The sequence below is a fragment of the Siniperca chuatsi genome, linkage group LG21 (genome assembly GCF_020085105.1).
Source record: "Siniperca chuatsi isolate FFG_IHB_CAS linkage group LG21, ASM2008510v1, whole genome shotgun sequence".
NCBI classification, from domain to species: domain Eukaryota; kingdom Metazoa; phylum Chordata; class Actinopteri; order Centrarchiformes; family Sinipercidae; genus Siniperca; species Siniperca chuatsi.
The window spans coordinates 5538630-5561683 of record NC_058062.1 but is presented as its reverse complement, the minus strand read 5'-3'; the positions used below and the strand labels follow the sequence as shown (position 1 = coordinate 5561683).

General features: G+C 40.9%; 3 protein-coding genes across 7 annotated transcripts; 2 read left to right on the top strand and 1 right to left on the bottom strand.

Moving 5' to 3' along the window:
* The first annotated feature begins 3 nt into the window (after positions 1 to 3).
* Positions 4 to 5832, top strand: asb16 (ankyrin repeat and SOCS box containing 16). 3 transcript variants are annotated; one of them, XM_044181388.1, is made up of 9 exons: positions 4 to 110; positions 1024 to 1448; positions 2238 to 2269; positions 2466 to 2810; positions 2889 to 3156; positions 3669 to 4077; positions 4240 to 4323; positions 5278 to 5388; positions 5478 to 5832. In XM_044181388.1, exons 4-9 carry the CDS (start codon positions 2471 to 2473, stop codon positions 5661 to 5663), a joined length of 1398 nt encoding a protein of 465 aa, XP_044037323.1. In that variant the 5' UTR covers positions 4 to 110; positions 1024 to 1448; positions 2238 to 2269; positions 2466 to 2470; the 3' UTR covers positions 5664 to 5832. The 3 variants fall into 3 exon arrangements, with proteins under 3 accessions (XP_044037323.1, XP_044037324.1, XP_044037322.1); XM_044181389.1 differs by lacking the exon at positions 2238 to 2269; XM_044181387.1 differs by lacking the exons at positions 4 to 110; positions 1024 to 1448 and having other exon boundaries at positions 2071 to 2269.
* A 584-nt stretch (positions 5833 to 6416) lies between these two features.
* Positions 6417 to 11648, top strand: tmub2 (transmembrane and ubiquitin-like domain containing 2). The gene is made up of 3 exons (XM_044181393.1): positions 6417 to 6569; positions 8664 to 9319; positions 10449 to 11648. Exons 2-3 carry the CDS (start codon positions 8679 to 8681, stop codon positions 10840 to 10842), a joined length of 1035 nt encoding a protein of 344 aa, XP_044037328.1. The 5' UTR covers positions 6417 to 6569; positions 8664 to 8678; the 3' UTR covers positions 10843 to 11648.
* Positions 11649 to 11693: 45 nt separating this feature from the next.
* Positions 11694 to 21033, bottom strand: atxn7l3a (ataxin 7 like 3a). Of its 3 annotated transcripts, XM_044181390.1 has the most exons (15): positions 20779 to 21033; positions 20165 to 20207; positions 19914 to 19985; positions 19629 to 19761; positions 19362 to 19533; positions 19173 to 19270; positions 19014 to 19036; positions 18857 to 18902; positions 18329 to 18366; positions 18159 to 18227; positions 17979 to 18022; positions 17242 to 17313; positions 17067 to 17105; positions 15330 to 15466; positions 11694 to 15241 (listed from the first exon to the last, which is right to left on the bottom strand). In XM_044181390.1, exons 2-15 carry the CDS (start codon positions 20204 to 20206, stop codon positions 15021 to 15023), a joined length of 1206 nt encoding a protein of 401 aa, XP_044037325.1. In that variant the 5' UTR covers position 20207; positions 20779 to 21033; the 3' UTR covers positions 11694 to 15020. The 3 variants fall into 3 exon arrangements, with proteins under 3 accessions (XP_044037325.1, XP_044037326.1, XP_044037327.1); XM_044181391.1 differs by lacking the exon at positions 17067 to 17105 and having other exon boundaries at positions 20779 to 21031; XM_044181392.1 differs by lacking the exons at positions 17067 to 17105; positions 17242 to 17313 and having other exon boundaries at positions 20779 to 21032.
* Positions 21034 to 23054: the final 2021 nt, after the last annotated feature.

The window sequence follows — 23054 nt, the reverse complement described above, 5'->3', positions numbered from 1 at the left end:
CGCGCCGCCACGTTCAAACACGACGTGATGACGTTTGAAATGTTCTTACAAAGACTTTTGAAGCAGAGCGAGAGGATTCACTCCCAATTACGTCCGTGCACGTATTGCAAGTAGTTTCCTTTTTGTTTGATTTTAGCTAAGCTATACCGTATTTTTCCTGTATTCACATGTTGAATTAAAACTATTTTAACTCATAAGAGGTGTAATTACCTGGGATTAATAGTTGAAAAGAGGCCACAACAGTCAGTGTGGGTTAACGGATATAAACGGCTATTTATTCAGAACATGTACACTAAAACTAATTAATAAAATAATAATAAATAATAAAATAAAATGTTCCACTACAAACCAGCCACAGCACTAAAAACAAAGAGTCAGAATTAAAACCCTATACTATATCAAATCAAACCTAAAAAGAAAAACAGTGAAAACAACAAGACTGACAAGACTAAAATGACCTGCACTAAAACAATACTAAAATAAACGTCAGTCTGTGCTTGTAAACAAACAGAGCTGAAAGTTCTGAAAACATTTAGAAGTTGCAATACCAGTTTGATACCTTACATTCATCTGCACCAGCTGACAGTAAATTACCTCTTTATGGCACTGTATGATTAAAAAAGTACAGTATCTCATGGTGTTTGCACACCTACATTACCCAAACAGTAAAAATGCTAAAATGCAATTTTGGTCAGTGCTGAGCGTTGCTTTTGTACTGCACACCTAAGCTCCTCTGAGAGGACAGATGTAGGAGCAAGAGCTACTATTTGCTCTGAGCTCCCATTTTGCCTAGACAAAGCATCTGCATTTGTAATTGCTCGGCCTGGTTTGTATCTGATTTCTAGGTCAAAATTAGCCAATGCTGAGGCCCACCTTTACTCAACTGCTCCCAGTTTGGCTGTTTGAAAACAACTGAGGGGATTGTTCTCTGTATACACTATACAAGTACTTTTCTGCATCACTTAAGATTTGTTCCAGCTTCATGGAACGGTAATTCTGCATGTTCCTTTCTGTTTTCCACAGGCTTTGGCTAGCAAAGGCAATGGGGTGAATCTTACCCTCCCACTCTTGTGATAGGACTGCTCCCGACCCATCACCCCCTCTGCAGACACCACACTGACTTGCTGTTGGAAGAAGCAGCACTTGTTCAATTTGACATTCAAGCTCTCTTTCTGCAGCCATGGAACACCAGCTCCAGTCTCTACAAACAGAGATATTAAAAATGGATCACATCACCTAAATATAAAAGCAGCGACTGAAAACTGAAACAGATCTCCAAATACTCTTTCTATTACTTGTGGAATGTTCTAGGGGCATTGCACAAGAAATCCTTAAAATGCTCAGAAAAATCTAAATTTGAAAATCCACAATACCATGACAACTGGACAAAGGAAGATTGTGCAATTGGACTGAAAGCTCAAGATGAGTAGCTACAAATCGACCTCACTGTGAGACTATTTTGCCTTTTTAGCTTTTTGAATTCCCACACCATATTATCTGTTGGGGCAAAAACAAGTTAAGTATTATTTGTAATGTGAGTATCTTAAAATGATGTACCAGTTAATGTTAGGGGTGAATCATTTTCCAAACATAAATTAGCTAATTTTTTTTTCATATAAAACTATTCCCTCCTCTGTTAAATCCATTAAACTGCCCTTCCTTTGCTAACTGTCCACTATCTCACTCACACGATTCCCTGCTGCATGTCCAAATCTTAGATTTCCACAGGAAATACATTACATTAGGGATGATCTCAGGATGCTATTTCCTCATTATGACTTTGGCTAATGACTGATGGCTGATGCACACATGCTCATAAAAAGCCAACATCACATTGTAAAAGATGATGTTCAGTTGACATGTGGTGAAACTACAGTGAGCTGCAAGAACAGATGGCAATTGGCATTCATCATAATTCCTCATCCCACAGGTCTTCTGATTGGGATGTGGTCTATCTTGACATTTCTTGCTTCTTTGGTTTAGATGACTGTTTTGGGAAGATAAATACAGGATCAATACTGCCGTTTGGTGGCCATTTTGGGTAATACAAGTATCCGCTTGCATTCTGATCTATTAATAACTAATGCTGAAGTGGTATGTATGTTGTGGGCAACAATCTTGTGACTGTGTCCACAAATGAAGGGCCTTTAATTTGGATTTTTCCTTGGAATATTTAACATAAAAGAGAAGCACGTCTGATTTTAAATAATGAAAGTTTTTACTTGACCTCTGCTTAGACCCCTGTGACTCACCGCACTACCAGTAAAGGGTGAGTAAAAGCTGTAGGCTGACATTTCTCTGAACAGTACTGCCCAGTGCTTCAGAGACAAGACCCTGTTGCTTTAGAGAGTTTAATGTATGGACTTCCAGCTCAGATGAAACTGGAAAATGGCGTAAAATCATCTACTTTCTAACCCGTCTTCTTTGTACAACTTTGTTAACTTTCTGGTGGTGCTCACTTTAAGGTGCCATGTCAAAGGACACATTTCCATTCACTTCTACCTCACTGCGCTCTCTGAGACTGGAGCAGGAGTTTCAGGAGTGGGAGGACGCTCGACGAGCGTTGGCTCATAGGAGAGCCATGACCAGGGCCCCGCTGCCCCGGGCCCCCAGACCTCCTCCCAGGCAGCAGCAGCAGCTCCAGGAGGTCCGGGCCCCTCCACCTCAGGTCCGGTGCAGAGACACGGCCGTCCACAACACCTTCATGTGTGGGGACATGAAAGGAGTGTATGCAGTGCTGAAGGACCCTGCGATGGTCAACGCCCTGATGGAGACGGTGCATGAGGAGATGGTGTGGGCTCCAGAGATGGGTATGACTTCATGACCTCTATCTGATAATCTTACATAAATGCTACTAATACTTGACAGCCTTCCTGTTCCTCTGTCAGGCATGTGGACGCTGAGCTCCAAGGTAAAGCAAACTTCAGCATTACGTCTGGCGGCCAGCAGAGGACACACAGGATGTGTGGAGGAGCTGCTGTTTCGAGGAGCTGAGGTGAACGCTGACCCCGGAGGAAACACGGCCCTCCATGATGCCTGCATAGGCGGCCATGCTGTCTGTGTCCAGCTGCTGCTTTCTCACGGAGCAGATCCTGAACTGCTGGCTGCAGACGGCAGCGCTCCTCTTCACTTCTGCACCTCTGTCCAGTCATTCCAGTGAGTGATAACTGACAACTAACCATTTGTACTATATTAATATCAATAATCTGTTCTCTATTAGCCCCAGTTTCACCACTGGGATGCCTGAAGTTGAGTTTCAGCTTAATCTTCTCTTACAGTGTAAAAAAAATGTTCATCTTTAAAAGTAAATTCCTCCTACTGTAATAATAAAAGTAGCATTATGAAAACCTGCTTTTATAATAAGACAAATGGCTTTCCAAGCATCTAAGAGAATTACATTTTTTCTTGAGACTTTGAGAGAAAAGATAAATCACTTCTTTCAAGAAATTACCATAACAACTCAAACAGCAGTGGCCTGCATGAATTTTATTTGTAAATAAGTAAGTTTATTTCTAGAGCACATTTAAACACAGCTTAAGATGACCAAAGTGCTGTACATTTAAACTAGAGTTAGAGAGAGAAGACTAGAGAATAGAAATTGGATGTTTTTGCAATGTAGATATTGATGCTGGCGCCTGGTGTGATCACAATATGTGCCTTTTCCCCAGGTGTGCTGAGCTGCTGTTAGAGGGAGGTGCAGAGGTCAGTGTGAGGATGAGGGAGTCAAGGCTCACACCTCTGCACATGGCCGCTCGGCGAGGCCTGGAGGAGCACGTGGAGCTCTTCCTCAGCCACGGGGCCGATGTGTTAGCCACAAATCGAGAGGGGGAGACCCCTCTGAACGCTGCGTGCTCCGGTGCCGAGAGGCCCTCTGAGGCCGGCCGCTATTTACGCGTGATCCAAAAGCTGCTGGGTGCAGGAGCTGACCCCAGAACTGCAGGCAGGAAGCAGCACACCCCCCTGCACAACGCCTGTGCAAACTGCTGCCCCCGGATTGTAGACGTCCTCCTGCAGCATGGAGCCAAGGCAGATGTTGCCAACTGTGCAGGATACACACCAATGGACTGTCTGTTACAGGTAGCTCATAACTGCTGGGTGGATTTCAAGGTTAGGGTTAGTTAGTTAGAGCTACTGTATATGAAACAGCAAAGATTAGAATCTGAAAGACAATGATCCAGTAGAGATATTACTTTTGGACTTTTGTTGCTTAGGCAGTGAAATAAATACTTGTTCTTTAAGGTGGTTGAAGATTATCCGGACCAGCAACCAGAAGCAATAGCACGGTCACTTCTGAACCATGGAGCTAAGCCTGTTTCACCAAAGGTTAGATAAAACAACCACACTGAGAGAATGTGATACTGATACATGGAAGATTAGTTGTTTTCTAATGCAGGTGAGTAAATGGTAAGAGAAATTGTTGAATTCCCGTGTTGAAGTCTCCCTGTTGATATGTGTTTCCCCTTTCCTTAACCTGAACCCAACCTTATTCCTAACTCCAAGCGATTATCTCTGCTCCAGCTAAACATAATATAACCTCAGCCCTAAACACTAACCCCAACCGATTATCTCTGCTACACCTACACATTACATAACCTAACCTAAGCCTTAACCCCAACCGTCGAGAGGGGTGCTACTGGAAACACCATTCTAGGAGGGAAGGGAAACACTGTTAGAGAGGGTAGCAGACTTCGACACAAGACCTGCACACTGTCAGCACAGAGTTTATTAGAGATACAAGGTTTTGGTCATGAACTTTTGTAAGGCATCAAATTCACAATGTGAAATAAGAACATCTTTACACGGAAGCCTTCAAAAAAGGAGCCAAATTCATACACCATACATGCCAAAATCTGTAGAATCCAAATTAAAAAAGAAAACAAGAAAAGTTTAAACAGGCAACAGGGGAGATCGAACAATACTCATTCCAAGTCTCATATCCAAACTGGAAATATCTTCGTAACCTTAATTTAACAGAAACATACCAGAAGTCTGTTAATGAAGACAAGGGCAACAGAATCAGAAGTAAATTGTCTAATATTCCACAGAATATCAAGCTGTTGGCCAATATCTGAATGCAATATTAATGAAGACACATGTTAAAATAGCGGAGACAATACTAGCTTACTAGGTTGAAACCCTCAAATCTTTCCTCTTTTAATGTAATTTGACTCAGTAGTGTTTTGAAAGTCTTCCCACTAGAATTTAGTCAATTTTTCAAAAGATTCTTTAAACAAGTTGGAAAGTATGAATTGGACATATTTTCTTTCCTCTCTACAGATGTTGAAGCGGTGTGTCCTCTCTCCGGCCACTCTGGAGGTGATGCTGAACTCGTATACATCCATCCCTCCCTGTGAGTGGATGGACTCTCTGTCCAGTGAGATATATGAGGTGAGCTGTCAGCAGTGTCAAATCACCTCGTCTCTTGTTTACCATCCAGCGCTCTAGTGTTTTTGTTTGTTTGTCCCTCCCTGCCTCAGGAGCAGAGGTCTTTCTTGGACTTGGTCTGTCAGCGGAGCGGTCAGCCTCGCTCTCTGCAGCATCTCTGTCGCTGTGCTTTACGCCTGCACCTCGGAGCCCGATGTTACTCAGCAGTCAGTGAATTGGACATTCCCAGCTCTGTGAGGGATTACCTGCTGCTGTGTAACGACGGGACGCTCCAGTGACTTCATATACATTTTAACAGTATGGTGCCTCTTTGAAAATAACCTGTTTCTGTTACTAACAACTAACTTTGTCAACATGAAAAACTTTGAATGGGACTCTGTTATTCGGTCATGTGTAAGTAAAATCATTAAGACGACATAAAAATAAACTTTACCTCCTGTTGGATTATTATGTTTCTACTTTGAATTTATTCATCCTTTATTTATGTCGTGTTATGGCTTCGTACTATTGTTCAGCAAAGTTCTTGGATAAAAACTTTATGACATTATTGCATTAATTATATGCATAGCTTCTTTGAATTACACAATATACACAAATGGAATACCATATGAGAAATATGTTGCATTATACCACTCAAAACAACAGTGGTAGTAACATGAATGCATCTCAGTTGTACTTTAAATCATTATTCAAGTAAAATTTCAAAACAGACTTAAGATTTGCCAGAATATACATGAAAAGATCGTAATCAGTGTGCAATTTAGAGGGAAATATTGTACTTTTTGCTGCATCACATTCATTTCACAGCAACACTTACTTGTTACCAGATTAAGATTTTAAATACACAACATTGTGTCATTGCATTTTTCCTTAAGTGAATGCAAGACTTTTACTTGCTACTCTAACTTATACTTCTTCAGCCACTGTTTAAAATCTCCCTACATCACCAGCCCAGTAAATGCACAGACAAAACTGCTGCACCAGCGTACTCCATAGCTGTTATTGTATGAGCAGGAGGAGCAACAGGCATGGCCCATTTCCAAAACAAGCGCCCACCCTGCCCCGGGAAGACGTGATGACGCCACGACGTTACGTCGTCTCGTCGCCTCTGTGTTTATTATGCAGGAGCTGCTAACTAGCATTGAGCCTCGTCTCCAAACATGCACTGATTTGACAGCTGGCAGGTAAGATCATTTCATATCTATACAGTGGAGAGGCACACACGTTCACACGACCCCTGTGTTCAGTTTGAAAACCGTTGGCGACAAAACAAGTCGAGCAGTGAGACTCGTAAACAGCCGAAGGTCGTTTTTCAGCTAGCAAGGTAGGCTTAGCTTGCGAGCTAACTTAGCTCGCTAACTAGCAACAGCGGCGTAAACTACAACACAAGTTAGCAACACAGAAGGTGAGGTTGCATAACAGCTAATATTAGGTCTAAAAGGTTAAATGTCGAGTATAATGATTAAGGTAGCACGAGAAAATGGACATAGCTTCACAGCTACTCGACACAACTGTTGACCAGCACTAATAGCTGCTCCTGATCTTTATGTTGAGTAACTTTCATCCTACATAATGACTTTTCCACATGGTAATGCCTTGTTAAAGGATTACTTACTTATTTTTCTGCCAGCAATCCTATTTGTAATCAGAACATCTATATGTGGCTGCCGAGCTATGACAGTCCGTCTTTATAGTGTGTTTGTATGTGGAGAAACCCGAGGGTCATGTCATGTAATGTAATGTAATGTAATGGATGTGTTGTGTAAAGGAGCTCTGTCCTGATGTACAGGGGCTCAGTTTACTCAATCAGAATAAAACTTTATCAATGCTGCAAGGGCAGAGAGAGAGAGTCATCAAGCAATTTATTGCATTTCCTTTCTAAAACAAAAGAAACCAAAGTTTTCTACTGGCAAAATATAGGCCATGGGTGGGAGTTGGGGATAAAATATTCTATCATTTGTCATATGTATATGTAATCTTATATTGTGACAATTTATAGATGAATTGAAAAGATAACTGGCAGATGAATCGATAATGAAATGAATCATTAGCTGTAGCCCTAATATAATATCATTATGTAGTAAGTTTCCTTGAAATTAAATTGTGAAACTGTTTATAGATAAAATAACCAGATGGGAATGTCTGTTTTTGGCGAATCCAGTGAATATAAAGATATAATAATATAATAATAGTAATAAACACTTTTCTTAACAAGGTTACAAAGTGCTTTACAGAACCCCCAAAAAAACAAATAAAAACAACACAGGGACCGTAAAAGACCAGGGGGATAAAATAGAGTTAAAAATAGAAATATGGAAATATTAAATATTCATAAACACTTTCCTATAAAATACAGTTTTAAGAGAGGATTTAAAAGAGGCTAATGACGTAGCATGTCTGATCTCAGCAGCCTGTGTTACACAGTCTGGGGGCTCCAACAGTGAAGGCCCGATCACAAACCGGGATCTAGGAAAAACCAGCAGAGCCGCAGCCACCGGTCTAAGGGAACACCCAGGCACACAGGGAGCCTTGATATAATTTGGAGCGAGGCCATTTAATGCTTTAAAAGTTATCAGTAGAATTTTAAATTCAATACGGAACATAACGGGCAGCCAGTGTAAGTTGGCAAGCACAGGAGTCATGTGTTATGTAAATCAGTAGGAGATAAGAATGATCTGATTTGGGAGATTTTCTTGAGCTGAAAGAAGCATGACTAGACAACATTCTTCACTTGAACCTCGAAACAGATATCTGCATCAAAGATTACTCCAAGATATCTGGCAGCATGCTTAATATTTTTAGTCAGGGGTTATATACACTTATGCAACTATCCTGGCAATCAAGTATTGCCATAAAGCAGTGCTGCTCATTGATTAACAACATTGCCCACAATGGCCTAATACAACTGGAGATAATAAAGGGACAGACACAGCGGTATAAACAGTAATGCAAAATCTCAGATGGTTGACATATTTATATCGAGTCAACATTATATCCCCCACCCTTCCAAAAAAGGTTTATTTTGTTTGTTTGTTGTTGTTTTTTGTGAGGTTGTAATTGAAACAACTAGATCTTGGGTCAGTTTACAAATATTATTTGTAAAAAGAACCCATACTCACAGAGGTAATTATATTCAAAGCCAAACTATATTCCCACAAATTTTGCTTATATGTTTTGCTTAATGTTGCTACATTGTACAGACTGTAAAGCCCTTTGAGGCAAATTTGTGGTTTGGGGCAATATAAATAAACTTTACTTGACTTATTTTTGTGTTTCAGGTTTGGGGGACAGAGATGGCAGTGTGTGCACTGACCATGTTGGATGGGATGGAGGGCGAGGTAACGGCAGCAGGTGGAGTGTTGCTCCTGGCCCTGGCCCTCATCTTAGCTTGGCTCTCAACCCATGTGGCTGACCGGGGAGACCATATACTGGGCACCATCCTCACTGTGGGCGCTCACGCCTCTCTGATCGGACTGGGAGGCCATGACAGTTACAGCGGAGGGTCTCCCAGCGCCGACACCCCTGAACAGCAGACTCCTCCACCTTCACAGGAGAACAAGCCGGACGACGGCGAGTCGGGGACTGAGAGAGGAGAGGGTGAAGGGACAGGGGAGGGAGCTGAGGGGGTTAGGACAGATCTCCTGCTGGACATACAGAGCAAACAACCACAGGCTGGAAGACTGCATACTTCAGATGAGGAGGATGATGAAGTTGATGACGACGACGACGACGATGAGGAGGAGGAGGATGATGATGAGGAGGAGGAGCTGGAGGAGGAAGATAAAAAAATTATAAAGCATCTCCCAGTGTTGCCCGGGACCACCCCCCCCACCACCACCACCACCACGTACATCTCTGTCCGTCTGAAGTATTTAAATGACACGGAGGAAGTGGCTGTTGTAGAACCAGAGGATACAGTGGGAGTACTGAAAAGGTTGGTAAAACAATCCCAAACATCCACCTGCGAAGATAGATACCACTCTCATGTCTGTACGCTAAATATGAAGCTACGGCTAGCAGGCAGTTAGCTTAGCTTAACATAAAGACTGGAAACGGGTAAACAGCTAGCCTGGCTCTGCTAATTAACGTGTGGGACTATTTCTTGTCATCGCCGTGAGGTTGCCAGGCAACCAGTGGAGACTCCAGGAAGGCCAATAGTCCCACACAGAACCTCTTTACACTTTGGTTTTTGTCAAATTTAACAAACAGGATCTCACATGTTAATTAATGAGCTTTGGAGGTGCTTGTGATGGAAAATTGTTGTGAGCTGGTCAACTTCAGGAGACTCTGGATGTCTTACACAGCAATGTTTGATGAGGCTTGGTTAAGGAGACAATGGTATCAGCAGTACAAGGTGAAACCTGGTCTCCCACGGTATTTATCCCTAGCCAACGCTATAGTGTCTGTGGTGTTTCCCTTACAAGGTTAGAAACTTCAGTCTAAATATGTGTGCTCTTTCTGTTGGAAGGTAAGTAATAAATCTCACCTGTGGTCACACTTGAGTTCACGGGATAACTGTGGTGCATTCTTCAGGTAAATGAAGTCTGTAACTCTTTATGGGAGAGGACAAGAGCTGCTATGAGTGACCTTGAAGTTGTGTCGGTAAAGGTCTCTCCTATCTGTCCAGCTGCTCCCTCCCAGTCTGAGAAGACAGCTGCGGGAGACAATACAGTGAGCTACAGCTGAGAGCACAGAAGTCAGCTCCATTTCTAGAGTAGCCAGTGACCCTACTTGACTTTAGCCTTGTTTCTGTCGCTCACCTGTTAACCATATTTCTATCTATAAGGCCTAGAGGAAATAACTTACAAAATGTAGTACACGTGATGACAGTGCTGAGCTGAGGTAACAAAATACACCTTACCTTTTGGACAGAGCCAGGCTAGCGGTTTCCCCCTGCTTCTGGTCTTTATGCTAAGCTAAGCTAACTGGCTGCAGCTTCATTTTTATCGTACAGACATAAGTGGTATCGATCTTCACGTCTAACGTACTGCAAGAAAGCAAATGAGCATATTTCTAAAAACGTCTTTTTTAATGCCTCTTCTTTCTCGTCTCTCTTTTTCCAGTAAATACTTCTCAGGTCGTGAGCATCAAATAAAACTTATCTACCAAGGCCAGTTGCTGCAGGATCCCAAGAGGACTCTGTTATCCCTGAACATCACACACAACAGCGTGATCCACTGCCACATCTCCCAGGCTCTGCACGAGGCTACTCCAGAGGAAGGGGCTCAGTCTGGGGCCGGAGCAGGAGTCGGGCCTGGGGTCTCTGGGGGATTCAGGGCTGCTGGTGTGGCCATCAGCACCAGCAGCCTGGTGGTGCCTGTGTTTGTGGTGATACTGGCTGTGGTGTGGTACTTCCGCATCAACTACAGGCAGTTTTTCACCGCCCCTGCGACCATCTCCCTCGTGGGAGTCACTGTGTTCTTCAGCTTTCTGATATTTGGGATGCACAGCCGCTGAAAAGGCAGAGAGAGGGCACGCGCTTACAGCTGAATGTTGTATGGTAAAATAAAAATAACTACAGCAGTGGGTGGCGAGAAACGGACTAATCAAAAAGGGGGCACGGTCCAGATGCCACAGCTGACTGGATTCCAGCAGTGTGTGTGGGTGGCTAGGTGGGCGTGTTTGTGCATGTACCAAGATAAAAAGATGAGTGATTGTACAGTATATGTGGGGTAAATAATAACCTGCAGCTGAAACATACTTTAGCTTCTCTTCAAACATGACTTAGTGGCTCACTCCATGCTTTAACACTCTGGCTTTATCTTGTCTGCCCTTTCACTGTTGCTAAAGATTCATGATGCTTTCCTGTACGTCGTTGTTTTTCAGGCCACTGTTTCTGTGTTCAGAAAATTTAAAATTAACTGATAGATATAAGAATCTAAAATCTTTGGAACCACTCACTGCTGTGTGTGCCAGTTTAACTCTTTACCATTATTTTATGTTATTTGAATGATTCAAAGTCTGTGTGAGCAAATGTGGACTGTACAGCTGCCTCCGTGATGGGCTGTAAACCTCAGTTATTTTTGTTGCTCCAAAACTGTTGCTATGTAGAAATAGGCTACTTTAAATAATCACTAGACTTCAAAATACACACTTTTTGAGAAGTTATTGTAAATATATTGTGTATTTTCTGTAAATAAAATGATAGAATGAATCAAATGAACCTGCATCTGGCACTTAAGGATTTGGAGCTTGAACCCTCCTGATTATGCTGGACTGCTTTGGCTTCAGTGATGTCTCAAAATAAAGCATTTCAAACCAAACCTGTTTCAGTATCTGTTTGTAGTCTTAATAAGTGAGCCTCTGGGTAGCGTTTGTGTTTATTTATATACAAACACCAGTATGCATGACAGTGAAGAAAAATAACCTATGTATCACATTATGTTCATATACAACAGTCATTCACGCATGCACAGATTTGTGCTTGTGCATGGAAAAATATTGGAAACCCACAACAACGCATTCTTTGTTATTGCCCTTGAACTGCACACAGATACACAAAGAGCCACAAGAGAACATCAGCTGTTAGCTTTATCCACAAAAAGTGGCTTAAGAATCTAATCATACCTATATTACCTACCTATATTTATCTTTAGTGCACATCACAAGACTTTACTGGAAAAGATTTAAAAGGGCACGTTCAAAGTTACTACACACATCGACAGAAGCAGAAGTTCACCATACTGGAAATTCAATCAGGCTTTGACAGATTCATGACATTTGAGACACACGACTGAAAGCTCTTGACTTTAGGTACTGTACGAAAATGATTGGGGTGGGTTGGGAGTGGGGGTTGAGTCTTATATTTCTTTGATTTTAAAAAAACAAAACAAGGCCCTCCCTGGCCAGTATTAATATTTTCTTTGGACCTTCCCCTTGACTTAAAAAAAAAAGGGAACACCCTTCCCCCAGTACCTGGAAATAAAACATTGACAAACACAAAAACATAGTGAATATTTGAGCCATTCTCTATTTCTGAATAAAGAGCTGCTAAATAAATATTTATTTCAGCCACCAAATGAGTGAATCGGGCTCAGGCGGCAGCTCTGTGGCTGCTGATGGACTTGAGCACCGTTATCTATTCTGTTCCTAAAAACTGACTCCTTGGTTCCACTAGCGAGTTGATTCTGATGAGGAAAATAAAGACTTGATACAAAGACATTGTTGTCCTTTGCATATTGCCGAACGCACCTTTAGGACCCATGGCACTGTTCTGAAACTCTCTACCTCCCAGTAGTTTTCAGTCCTTCAGTTTTACAGCGATGTCCTGACTATGCACTCAGTTCTAATAATAACTAAAACAGTAAGGTTTTTGTGTTTGTAAAGCCAATTTATAAGAAAAACAAATTAAAATGCTTTTCTAAGACATCAACTGTGATATCAACAAGATTAGTGAAATAGTGCATCCGACCTCTAAAGCATGTACTATATATATGTCTTACAACTTTTACATTAGACATTGTTGGTTATAGGCGTAGAAGATGCAGACTTATCACTCGTGATCATGAATGACAAGCAGACCTGCAGCACTGATCTACTTAATGTATGATGTGATCTATAAGCAGAAACTACACAAAGACAAGTTTTGTACAGAGGAAAGAAAGTTACGTTGGATTCATGATTACTTTTGTACTGTACATGTGCCCCAAAAGCCTACTGGCTCATCAAATATCAAAATCTGCATTTACACAAAAATAATATACATACAGTATCACTTCACAGGTAGTGACAAATAAAAACTTAAATATATTGTTGATGTAAACAAAAAGTTAAATATTTAAAATGGCTCACATACTTTCACAAAAACGTCACATTCTAGGATGCATAGTTTTATGAAAATATATATGATCTCTCTCTCACACACACACACACACGAAAAAGTGACTGCATGACAGTCAGCATACAGAGGCACTCACAACTGTGCAATACAATGCTAGAATTAAAAAGTAAAAGTACTCCAGTATACGTGTGTCACGTGTTGAACTGAAAGCAGTTGAAGTCCACATATCTACTCAAAACCAAGTGAAATGTACACAGAGTCTAAAAAGGAGGACAGGTCACAGGATCGCCAACAGAGTACTGAAGGTTTCAGAAAGCCAAATTTAAGACTTGAACCTTTTCATGCTTTAGTAATTTAAGAAAAAAGTAATTAGGAATTTAGATGTTAAGGGACATGTTGGCATTTTGTACAAACTCAGTTCTGTTTGCATTTAACTTCCAGAAAAGGGTGAATGAATAAATAAAGACTCCCAATGGGCAGCAGATATTTTAAACTTGTCATAGCAGGAAAAGCACAGATGCAATTCATTCTGTTAACGATTGCTATGTATCACAGTAAACCATGTCAGTGAGCAAGCATGTACAGTGGCAGGGCCCTGAAATTAGGAAAGCTAAACAGAGTGCAGCCCTTAATAAGATTACTAAGGACACCTTTGGTTTTGCGGCTATGTCATGTCAAAATGGCTGCCGTGAAAAAGGCCATTTATGGGGTCTTTTTAAGTGATAAAACAGTTCTTTCCACCATACAATAAAAAGAAAAAAATCATATTTTTCTATTATATTGTACAGCTCAGTTGTAATTTGTGAATTTGAAAAAAGCCTCTGTCTCTGCTGTTCAGCTTAAGTAGACTGTAGTGATGGTGTCATTTGAGACAAATCTTAGAGCTGCTTAAACTATATGAACAAGAGTATGTGGACACCCCAGTCTGCATGCCTGTGCGCTTACGGTCTGGGGCTGTTCTTCATGGTTGGAGCTATGCCCCTTATTTCCAATTAAAAGTAATCTTTATGCTACAGCATACAATGATATTTGAGCTAAGAGTGTGATTCCAACTTTGTGTCAACAGAGAAAGGCCATTCCTGTTTCAACCTGACAATGTCCTTGTGCACAAAGCCAGATCCATAAAAGAAATGTTTATCCCAGTTTGGTTTTGGAAGAACTTGACTGGTCTGCACAGAGCCCTGACCTCAACCCCATCCACTTTTGGGAATGAACTGGAACGCCGACTGTGAGCCAGGCCTTATTACCCAACATCGGTGGCCGACCTCACTAATGGAGCAAATCCCTGGAATGACATGTTCAACAATTACATGAGTGTAATGTTCATGTATCCACATACTTTTGGCTATATAGTGTAACTATATTGAAATGGTGACTTTATCGGCATACGGACACACTTTCTGATTCACAGCTGGAGGCCTCCCTGCATTTGAAACTTATGAGGATGTGACATCTGAAACAACCTTTCTGAGAACCCCCAGTCAGTCACTAATGCAATTTCAATGGACCAACAACTAAAAGTGTCACATGACTGAAGTGTCTAGTCATCCTGAGTTCTGGCTTAGGGTGACAGCAGCTGTCTGTGTTGACCAAATTGTCTGAAACTACTACAATGAGCGAATGGTGAACTTCCTGGAGATATTCTGAATGGACTCTGTGACCACCCACAATTTTTAGACCGCTGTTCATCATACAGATGGAGAAATGTTCATTAAATTGCCTAACTTGTCGAGGCTGAATGAATAAGAACTCCTAAATCAAGTTTAATCCCATCCTGTTCAGGCCTGTAAATGTAGGTATGAAAGGAGGGTCCTAATAGAGGAGGCAAGAGCTGGTCTGACAGACAGGGCTTACGCTAGTTTAAGTCATCATAGAGACTGGAAATAGAAGGTGCTGAGAGTTTGGGCCTCTTTTTTTTGGTTGATAAGCTGATATTACTCTGAGAGCTGCTGCTGCTGCTGCCTCCTCCTCCTCCTCCTCCTCCTCCTCCTCCAGTCAGACTTCCTCCTCCACTGTTCAAACCAAGAGACGTCCTCTTCTTTTTCTTGGGCCTCCTAGAATCCGAATGGTTGGTACCTGTGAGAGGGACAGAAAATTTATCTATAAATTGTCTTTACATTTGATCAAAAAATAACTTTCAGCGTAATGCATGTTCCTTCCTTACTGGCTTTAGATGAGGCAGAGTCGGTGGGTGAAATATCGGGGGAGTCTTCCCACTGCAGGCGGCTCATCAGGGTCTGTCCATCTGGAATGTCAAAGCTGTTGCTCTCCACCACAGCGTCTGCATCAGGCAGCAACGGCCTATTACAAGAAACACAGACACAGATACATCCTGTTGGACTGGTGAGGACAAAACTCACACCCAACTCTGACCGACCACACAGTAATAAAAATAAAATACATTATTGGTATACTAAATGTAGTCAAGAAATTGTTAAAGGGGCGGTAAGATTAATATAATCTCTACAGCACAGAGTACCAGTTACTCATCAATTATCTGACATACTTGCCATTTTTCAACAAAAGCTCCCCACCTACTTGCATTTTCAATAACTCTCCTCTTCTGAATGGTAATATAGTACCACTTTACTTAATACTTCTGTTGGATCTCTAGTCTAAGTTGCTACAACTGGTCTCTACTGTGAAATTGTGACTTTACTGTTATCAATTAGGTGGGTAGGTAGGAGGCTTGTGAGGTTCTTCACACGCACAATGAGAACATCTGTGTGTGTAAGAGGACTGTTGCTAATGGTTTAATAAAAAGAAAAATGTAAAAAGAATTTCTTAGTGCTCGCCCCACACTCATGTGAACTCAGCGGACTCTTTTCTCATGGCTGGTAGCACCCTAAAGGATTTCAAGAGATTTAATAAAGACAATGAGCAAGACCATGTAAGATTAGAGTAGACCCTGATCCCACATGTGAGCGATGCAAACAGGAACCAGCTACACATTTACATATGTTCGGGACATGTCTGAAATTACACAACCTTTGGAAAACCAACTCATTAGGGGAGAAAAAAAAACAAAAAAAAACAAACAAAAAAAAATCTTAGGACCATCTCCATTCATTGCACTTTTTGGGGTGACCCCCAGGGATGTTCACTTGAGTGGGTCTCAGGCCAACATGATAGTCTTCTGTTCTCTCCTAGTTAGGACAATGATTCTGTGTAAGTGGAACCAGCCAATGCCACCACAATATGGACATAGTTAAGGAGGTCATGCATTAAATTCAGTTAATAAAGTACCAAATCTTTTCTAAAATATCAACTCTGAAATTCTGTGCTGCAATTTTTAACCTTTAAAAATATGGAAGCAGATAAACTGGATTTGTAACTTTTTATCTTTATTTATCCATTTAGCTATTGTTTAGTGTTGTATAGCCTTTTTTGCCATAAAGCAGCTTGATAGGTCATCACCTTTGATTTTTTTTTGTTATTGACAACCTGGTTCATGATGTACCTGACAAGAATGTCAATAACAATTTGTCAACACATGCCCTTTATTTTTTGTTAAACCAGAGAGCCCTGTTGTTGTAATTTTCAGTATATGGTATTCACTTTAAACCATAAGATAAACTTGTGAATATTGATCAACATTTTCTAAAGCTTGAAATATGATGTGGGGTTTGTGGTCGAAAGTTACATGAATGGATGACAAAATTGCTTGCACGAATAATGCAGATACGGCCACAGAGTTTGATGAATCATGTGTCACATGCTGATTGGCACAGGTGCTCCCCCAATATGGGCCAGGAAAAAACCTGGACGTAATGTATGACCTTTTTTATTAATGATACAAGGTCACAGAATACTCAGCTCCCCTTCAGCTGCGGTGTACTCTCCCAACTCTGGTACAGTTCTGCAAATAACAGCTCTTTGACAGAGTATTCACAACACTGACCTGCAGCATTGTTCTGTTCCTATCTCTGGCAAAGGCAACCTGATCAGAAAACAGTGAACTGTATCAGCAAACACCTGCACCACGAGGGTCACAACACTCATTCAAACATGACTTTTGTTAAGTACACTTGTGTGTGGGGGGAGGGGGGGTAAGGAAGGGGACAGGGCAGACTCACGCGGACGGCCCCAGGAGGAACACCCTGACGGCCCTCCTCTGTTCGTCCGTGTGCTGGGGACATCGCTGAGACCTGGTGGGACACAAGGTGGCATTATACATCCCTGACTGACGGCCGCATCGCCTTGCCTGCATACATGCAGCCACAGGGAGGGAGGGAGGTGGGACAGACTGCTGCGGACACAATCAGTGACCAATCAGATGGGGCAGAGCAGCAATGAGGTGTTAAAGGTTATGAAATGTTAGAGGTTGGTCACTGACAGGGTCCTCCATGGTCTTATTAAAAATATCTGTGTAATCATTGTTGTTTCTTTGCAGAATTTGGTATTTCATTTTGGGGAGAAAAACAATTCAATCACTGGTCCAGACAAATTTTAAAACAATGAAATGCAATGAGTTGCCACTTGTGTACCCCTGAGTTAGTCCCAACATCATTTTCATAAATACGCGGATGAAACTGATCATGTTTCAGACAGATTCAGTTTCAGACAGCATTTCTAAGTGATTTAGTTTTCATGACAAAGTTTCACAGAGGAGACAAACTGAGGGATTTAAAGACACTGATCTCCGAATTTGGATTGAATAACGACACCATCACAAGTCCAGCTGTTACAGTACCTGAAACTATCCTGCATTATCCCAGATATTAGCACCACATAAGTAGTTAACAGTTTTCCCCAGAGTGGAGAAGTTTCATCACTATTTTATCTATGTGCCGGTGGATTATACAGTAATTACCTGGTACACATCTTCTTGGTGTGCTCAGAGATCACCCCACATTGCTGTAGAAACAAACACTATTTTAATGATCAACATCTGTTTAATTAAAACAGGAGAGCAGTAAAGATGACTGTTTATCCTGAGAAATAGACTGTAAAAAGATTGACATGCTTGGGCGCATTCATGCAAGTTGCTCACCGTTGTTAAAAGGGATCTGACTTCATCAGGGCCTAAAGTTTCATAACTGATGCCAGTATTATAGTTGTACTGAAATGAAAGACAGACCACGAACCATTATCAATATGTTGTACTGTACAATACAAACGTTGTGGTCTTGCAGGCAACATGAACAAAAGAGGATTTGTCACCTTGTAAGGCTCTGAACTGACGCCGCTCGCAAGCTCACCTGGAAAAAACAAGACAAAGCTGGTGATCATCTTTATTTATACCACATACAGCATTAGAACCATTCACACGTCATCAAAAGAGAAATAATCCCTGGGCAGATGATTTCAAGTAACAATCAAGAGGGCGTCTTGATCTTAGCCAAAAGGCCGAGAGGGCGTCCAACCCCTCCAACTTATATATTTGGGAACTAGCTTGCAGCTAATCAGATATTAGAAATAAAGCACTCCTGCAAGAGCTTGCTCCACAAAAACCCCCGTAAAACCGCAAATTGACATTTTAACACTTCTGTTTTTCAGGTTAATGTCAAACTACTCCTTTTACTCAACAGCACGTACATCCGTGCACAGAATCTGATCTGCAACACGGTGCTCGGGCAAAACATCCAGCAGCAGGTCCAGAATCATTTCAAACATTTACACCACATTCAGAAAGGTGCATGGACCAAAGCTTCCCCATTACACTAGAAACTAAATACCTGATAGACTCACCATTTTTGTGTTTTATAGATTTGGATCTTCTTGGCGAATTTTGATTCTGCACAAAGAAAACCATTCAGATTAGATTAACCTCATTATACACATTAAAACATACATACAATTTACTCTAATATCTTCTGCAAAAGGGGGAAAACAAATGCAAAAATACCTTATCTGACTTTCTCTTCTTGGCTGTAACATGGAAATAAGAAGTTTGTTTATTATGTAAAAGCAACTTGGAGTTTTCCTAAATTATTCTCTTGGCACAGTGGAAATTAAAGTTATAATTTTTTTTTTTTTTTTTTTTTTTTTTTTTTTAAACGCTCACCTTTTTTTTCAGCCCCATACGACCAGTCGTTATCATTGAGGTCATCATTGTCTTCCTGATCACTCTCTGATTTGCTCATGTTATTATTGCTGGCTAGCCTGTTAAAAGGTAAAAAGAAAAGAAAAAAAATGTTTATACCCATTTTGGATCAATATAAAAGTCAGTCCTGAATGACCTTCACTGACCGACCTGCGGTTGGCGATGCGACTGCTGTTGCGTCCCATGCCGAGACATTTCTCCAAGTGCGGGGCGAAGCGAGACGCTGCTATTAATCTTTTGCAGTTCGGGCACTCACACTCTTTGTTTTTCCACTGATTGTACACTTGGCCAAATATGTCCACTCCTGGCTGATCCACAATTTCTGTGTAATAAAAAAGGCACATACTGTAGGCAAACACACCAAAGAAAAACGAGAAGACAAATGGACCAGAACAAACTGGAAGCCATGGCACCAACCGAACTCCTTCATGCTCTCTTGGTCCGTTTCATCCAAGAAGAAATAGCCCTGTTTCACAGCACGATGTACCTCAAAACACAGGCCCAAACAGGCATCTTCCACCAGCTCAGAGTAGATGTCATGGACCAAGGCCTACAACAAGAAAGATGGCAAGATAATGCAAAACCAAACACAAACTGGATGCCACATAAAAAAACATATGAAAGACATAACGTCTGTCTGTGGGTGACAGTTAAAGGAGGAATTACAAATTATATTTATATTTTTATATATATTTCACTCACCTCCAGCTTGGTGTTGTCTGGGCCTGACAGGGGCATATCCTCCATTTTCATTTGAAAATCTGTATGGGAAATCTTGATAGCAAGGTAATGAGATGCTGACCTGAGGATTTTGAACTCGAAAAATTTTACGATCGTGAGAAGGTCAGGAGAAGGCCAGCAGCATAGTCAACAGGTAACAGATTAAAGAGGGACAAATCCAATCTGTCATCAAGGGTCCAGTTCATGAATCAAACTGATTGCAAAATACTTACTTTTAAAATAGCTATCAACACTTCTTGCGGATATGCCTTCATTCTGTTGAAGAGAAGAAAATATATAAATTAATAGGTGATGTCATGCGTTTTTCTTAAATTAAACATGCCAGAAAACATCCATTCCCTTCAGAAGAAGTACAATTTGAGAGCACACACCCCCAACACTAAACCTGGAAATATTATTAACAGCAATATGATGATTAACATTTTATTTCATACCAGATTACATCTCATTTTGTTACAGTAATACGCATTTTTTTTATTAATACGTCAGGTGTGGTACCTGAGGCAAGATGCGTCTTTATTTACACTATAAACACTGCAAGAAAAGCTAAATTTTAAACATTAAAACACCCATCTAAGCAACTTCGTCAACGACTAGCTAGCTAACGTTTGGTGGGGAAAAACAGAAGAGAGCAACAATATAAACGCAGGTAATGACAGTTGTTTCAATCTCAACTGTTTAAACGTCAACTAACATTACTTTGTAGTGTTAGCATTTGCTAGCTAGTCCTGCTACTAGCTAGCTTGAGATGAAGGAAACATATTGATGCGAAACACTCGGATACAATGTTATGTTTTTGAAATCACCAAAAACTGTTTCCTCTTACCCTGTCACACAGAAAACTCAGCCTGAACCAGGCAGTTCATCTGACGGAGGCAACATCACCGTGTCAGTCCACAGAAAATACGTTAACAAGAGGCCTGGTCTTCAGCTACGCCCATCCTCTTAACGTCGGTGAAACAAAATGCTCGTTTTAAATTGTTTGTTGTCGCAGGTGTCGATTAAATTAACGTTACAACCCCGCTTGACACCGAGGAGGCCAACAGCGAAGGACCAAACAGAAAAATAAAACAACGGACTTCCGGTTTTGACCTTAAAAATAAAAGCCTTGCTTCCCAGGATGAGCTTTCAAGTTTTTTTTAGTTTTTTTTTTTTTTTTAGATTCGATTCAACTTTATTGTCATTACACATGTACAAGTACAAGGCAACGAAATGCAGTTTAGGTCTAACCAGAAGAGCAATAATCAAGTGCAGGGTATAAAGCGTGTGCATTAATGCAGGATAGTGGTACTATGGACATTATATACAGATGGCATTACTATAAACAGAAGTATACTGATGGATATGTACAGTAATGAATTGGACTGGGCAGCACAGCAGTGCAATGAACATAAAGTAGTGCAATTCAAGTGTTTAGTACGCTGAGCAAATGCCTCTAATGCAAATCATTGCCAGTGGTGGAAGAAGTACTCATATATTTTAGTTAGGTAAAACTAGCAATACCACGATGTCATGTAGTTTAATCTATAACTATCATATTATACAGATTGATCGTATGCTTTGTTTGTAAAAATCATAATCTGAAAAGTGGCTAGTAACTCCAGCTGTCAGATAAATGTAAAGGAGTAAAAGGTACGATATTTCCTCCTGAAATGTAGCGGAGTAGAAGTATAAAGCAACATAAAATGGAAACACTAAAGTACAAGCACCTCAAAATTGTAAAGTACTTGAGTAATTAGTTACATCCACCACTGATCGCTACAAGTGGTGGATGTAACATTTACATTTACTTATAAAATATGATACATTGTAATAGAATAAACTGCTAAACAGTGTACAAAGTAGTTATAATCAGCTCCACATGGACCACCTATAACATTAAATCATCAGTAATCACATTAAGGCATCAGTAATAATAACCCAGTAATATAATATATAATCATATATTACATTATTGGGTTTTTATCACACACAGGGGCCTTTTTTAAATTTATTTACACTTTTTCCGCCTCAGATAACATTTTGAATTCAGTCAGGACTTTCAGTTACAGGCCAAATTATTAGATTTTGACTTCTTCCACCACTGTTCAAAACAATAGTCGTACAATATATCATATCTTTGTGAATATAATGCTCAGCCTTTGTTCACAGAGTGTCAGAAAGGTGTGGATTCAGGTGTCTCTAATATAGGCCTTATCCCACAGCAGACATTTGGACTAGTAGGCATAGCACAGGTGTTCCTAATAACATTAACAATGGCTCCATTAAGTGCTCCAGTAAGTGTGACAGTGAGCCAGCATGCTCAATACCAGGACCCTGAAACTGAAGCAGCTAAATGGAATTCAGCCAACATTCATTTTATTATTTACACCTGTGCTTTTCCTACTGTGACATGTCAAAATGTCTTCCATTAAAAAGGCCTATTCTGTCTCCCACGTGTAAGTGAGAAACACCTGTCAATACAACTCAAACAACTGCACACTACTGTTAGATTAGGCCATGCTGAGACTGTTTCAGAGAGGCGCTGATTTGAGGCCATACTTGTTGTAGTGGTTTGCTTTAAAGGACGTTTATGTTATTTTTGCCCCCGCTATTACCATACATTTTCAAAAATGTTACCAAAAGCATCCTATACACATGATTTTCAGATCTCACTCTGTTAGCCCTGTTCAAATTAGCCAATATTTTCGTGGACCACTAAAAGCTGTGGTTGCTAGGAGATTTGTGTGACGCAGTTATTGCCCTGTTGATGATTTTATTTTGAAGGTACAATCACCGTGCTTCCGGTATTACTGTCAGGCGCTTGACGCAGGCCGGGACACACCACCCACTTACGACATCATTTATTGAGCGTGAGAGCGTCGTTTCTTATCTGTGATCGGTTAGTTGTGCCTGAGTGGTTGAATGAGGTCATCGGTACCAATAATGCGCACTATATGGCCAAAAGTATGTGGACACCTAAACATTACATCCCTATGCGATTGTTTAACATCTCATTCCAAACCCGTGGGTGTTATTCTGCTGCTGTAACAGCCTCCACTTTTCTGTGAAGGCTTTCCACAAGACTAAGGAATCTGCAGGGGTTTGCTCCCATTCAGGCAT

Excerpts from the sequence above, each read along its gene's own strand:
- asb16 (XM_044181389.1), top strand. The coding sequence starts at position 2,471 with ATGTCAAAGGACACATTTCCATTCACTTCTACCTCACTGCGCTCTCTG. Across the intron at positions 2,811-2,888 it reads GGTGTGGGCTCCAGAGATGG|GCATGTGGACGCTGAGCTCC; the intron begins GTATGACTTCAT and ends TTCCTCTGTCAG. Across the intron at positions 4,078-4,239 it reads CAATGGACTGTCTGTTACAG|GTGGTTGAAGATTATCCGGA; the intron begins GTAGCTCATAAC and ends TTGTTCTTTAAG.
- tmub2 (XM_044181393.1), top strand. The coding sequence starts at position 8,679 with ATGGCAGTGTGTGCACTGACCATGTTGGATGGGATGGAGGGCGAGGTA. Across the intron at positions 9,320-10,448 it reads ACAGTGGGAGTACTGAAAAG|TAAATACTTCTCAGGTCGTG; the intron begins GTTGGTAAAACA and ends CTCTTTTTCCAG.
- atxn7l3a (XM_044181390.1), bottom strand. The coding sequence starts at position 20,206 with ATGAAGGCATATCCGCAAGAAGTGTTGATAGCTATTTTAAAA. Across the intron at positions 19,986-20,164 it reads TGTTGATAGCTATTTTAAAA|ATTTCCCATACAGATTTTCA; the intron begins GTAAGTATTTTG and ends CTTGCTATCAAG. Across the intron at positions 18,367-18,856 it reads ATCTATAAAACACAAAAATG|GTGAGCTTGCGAGCGGCGTC; the intron begins GTGAGTCTATCA and ends TGTTTTTTCCAG.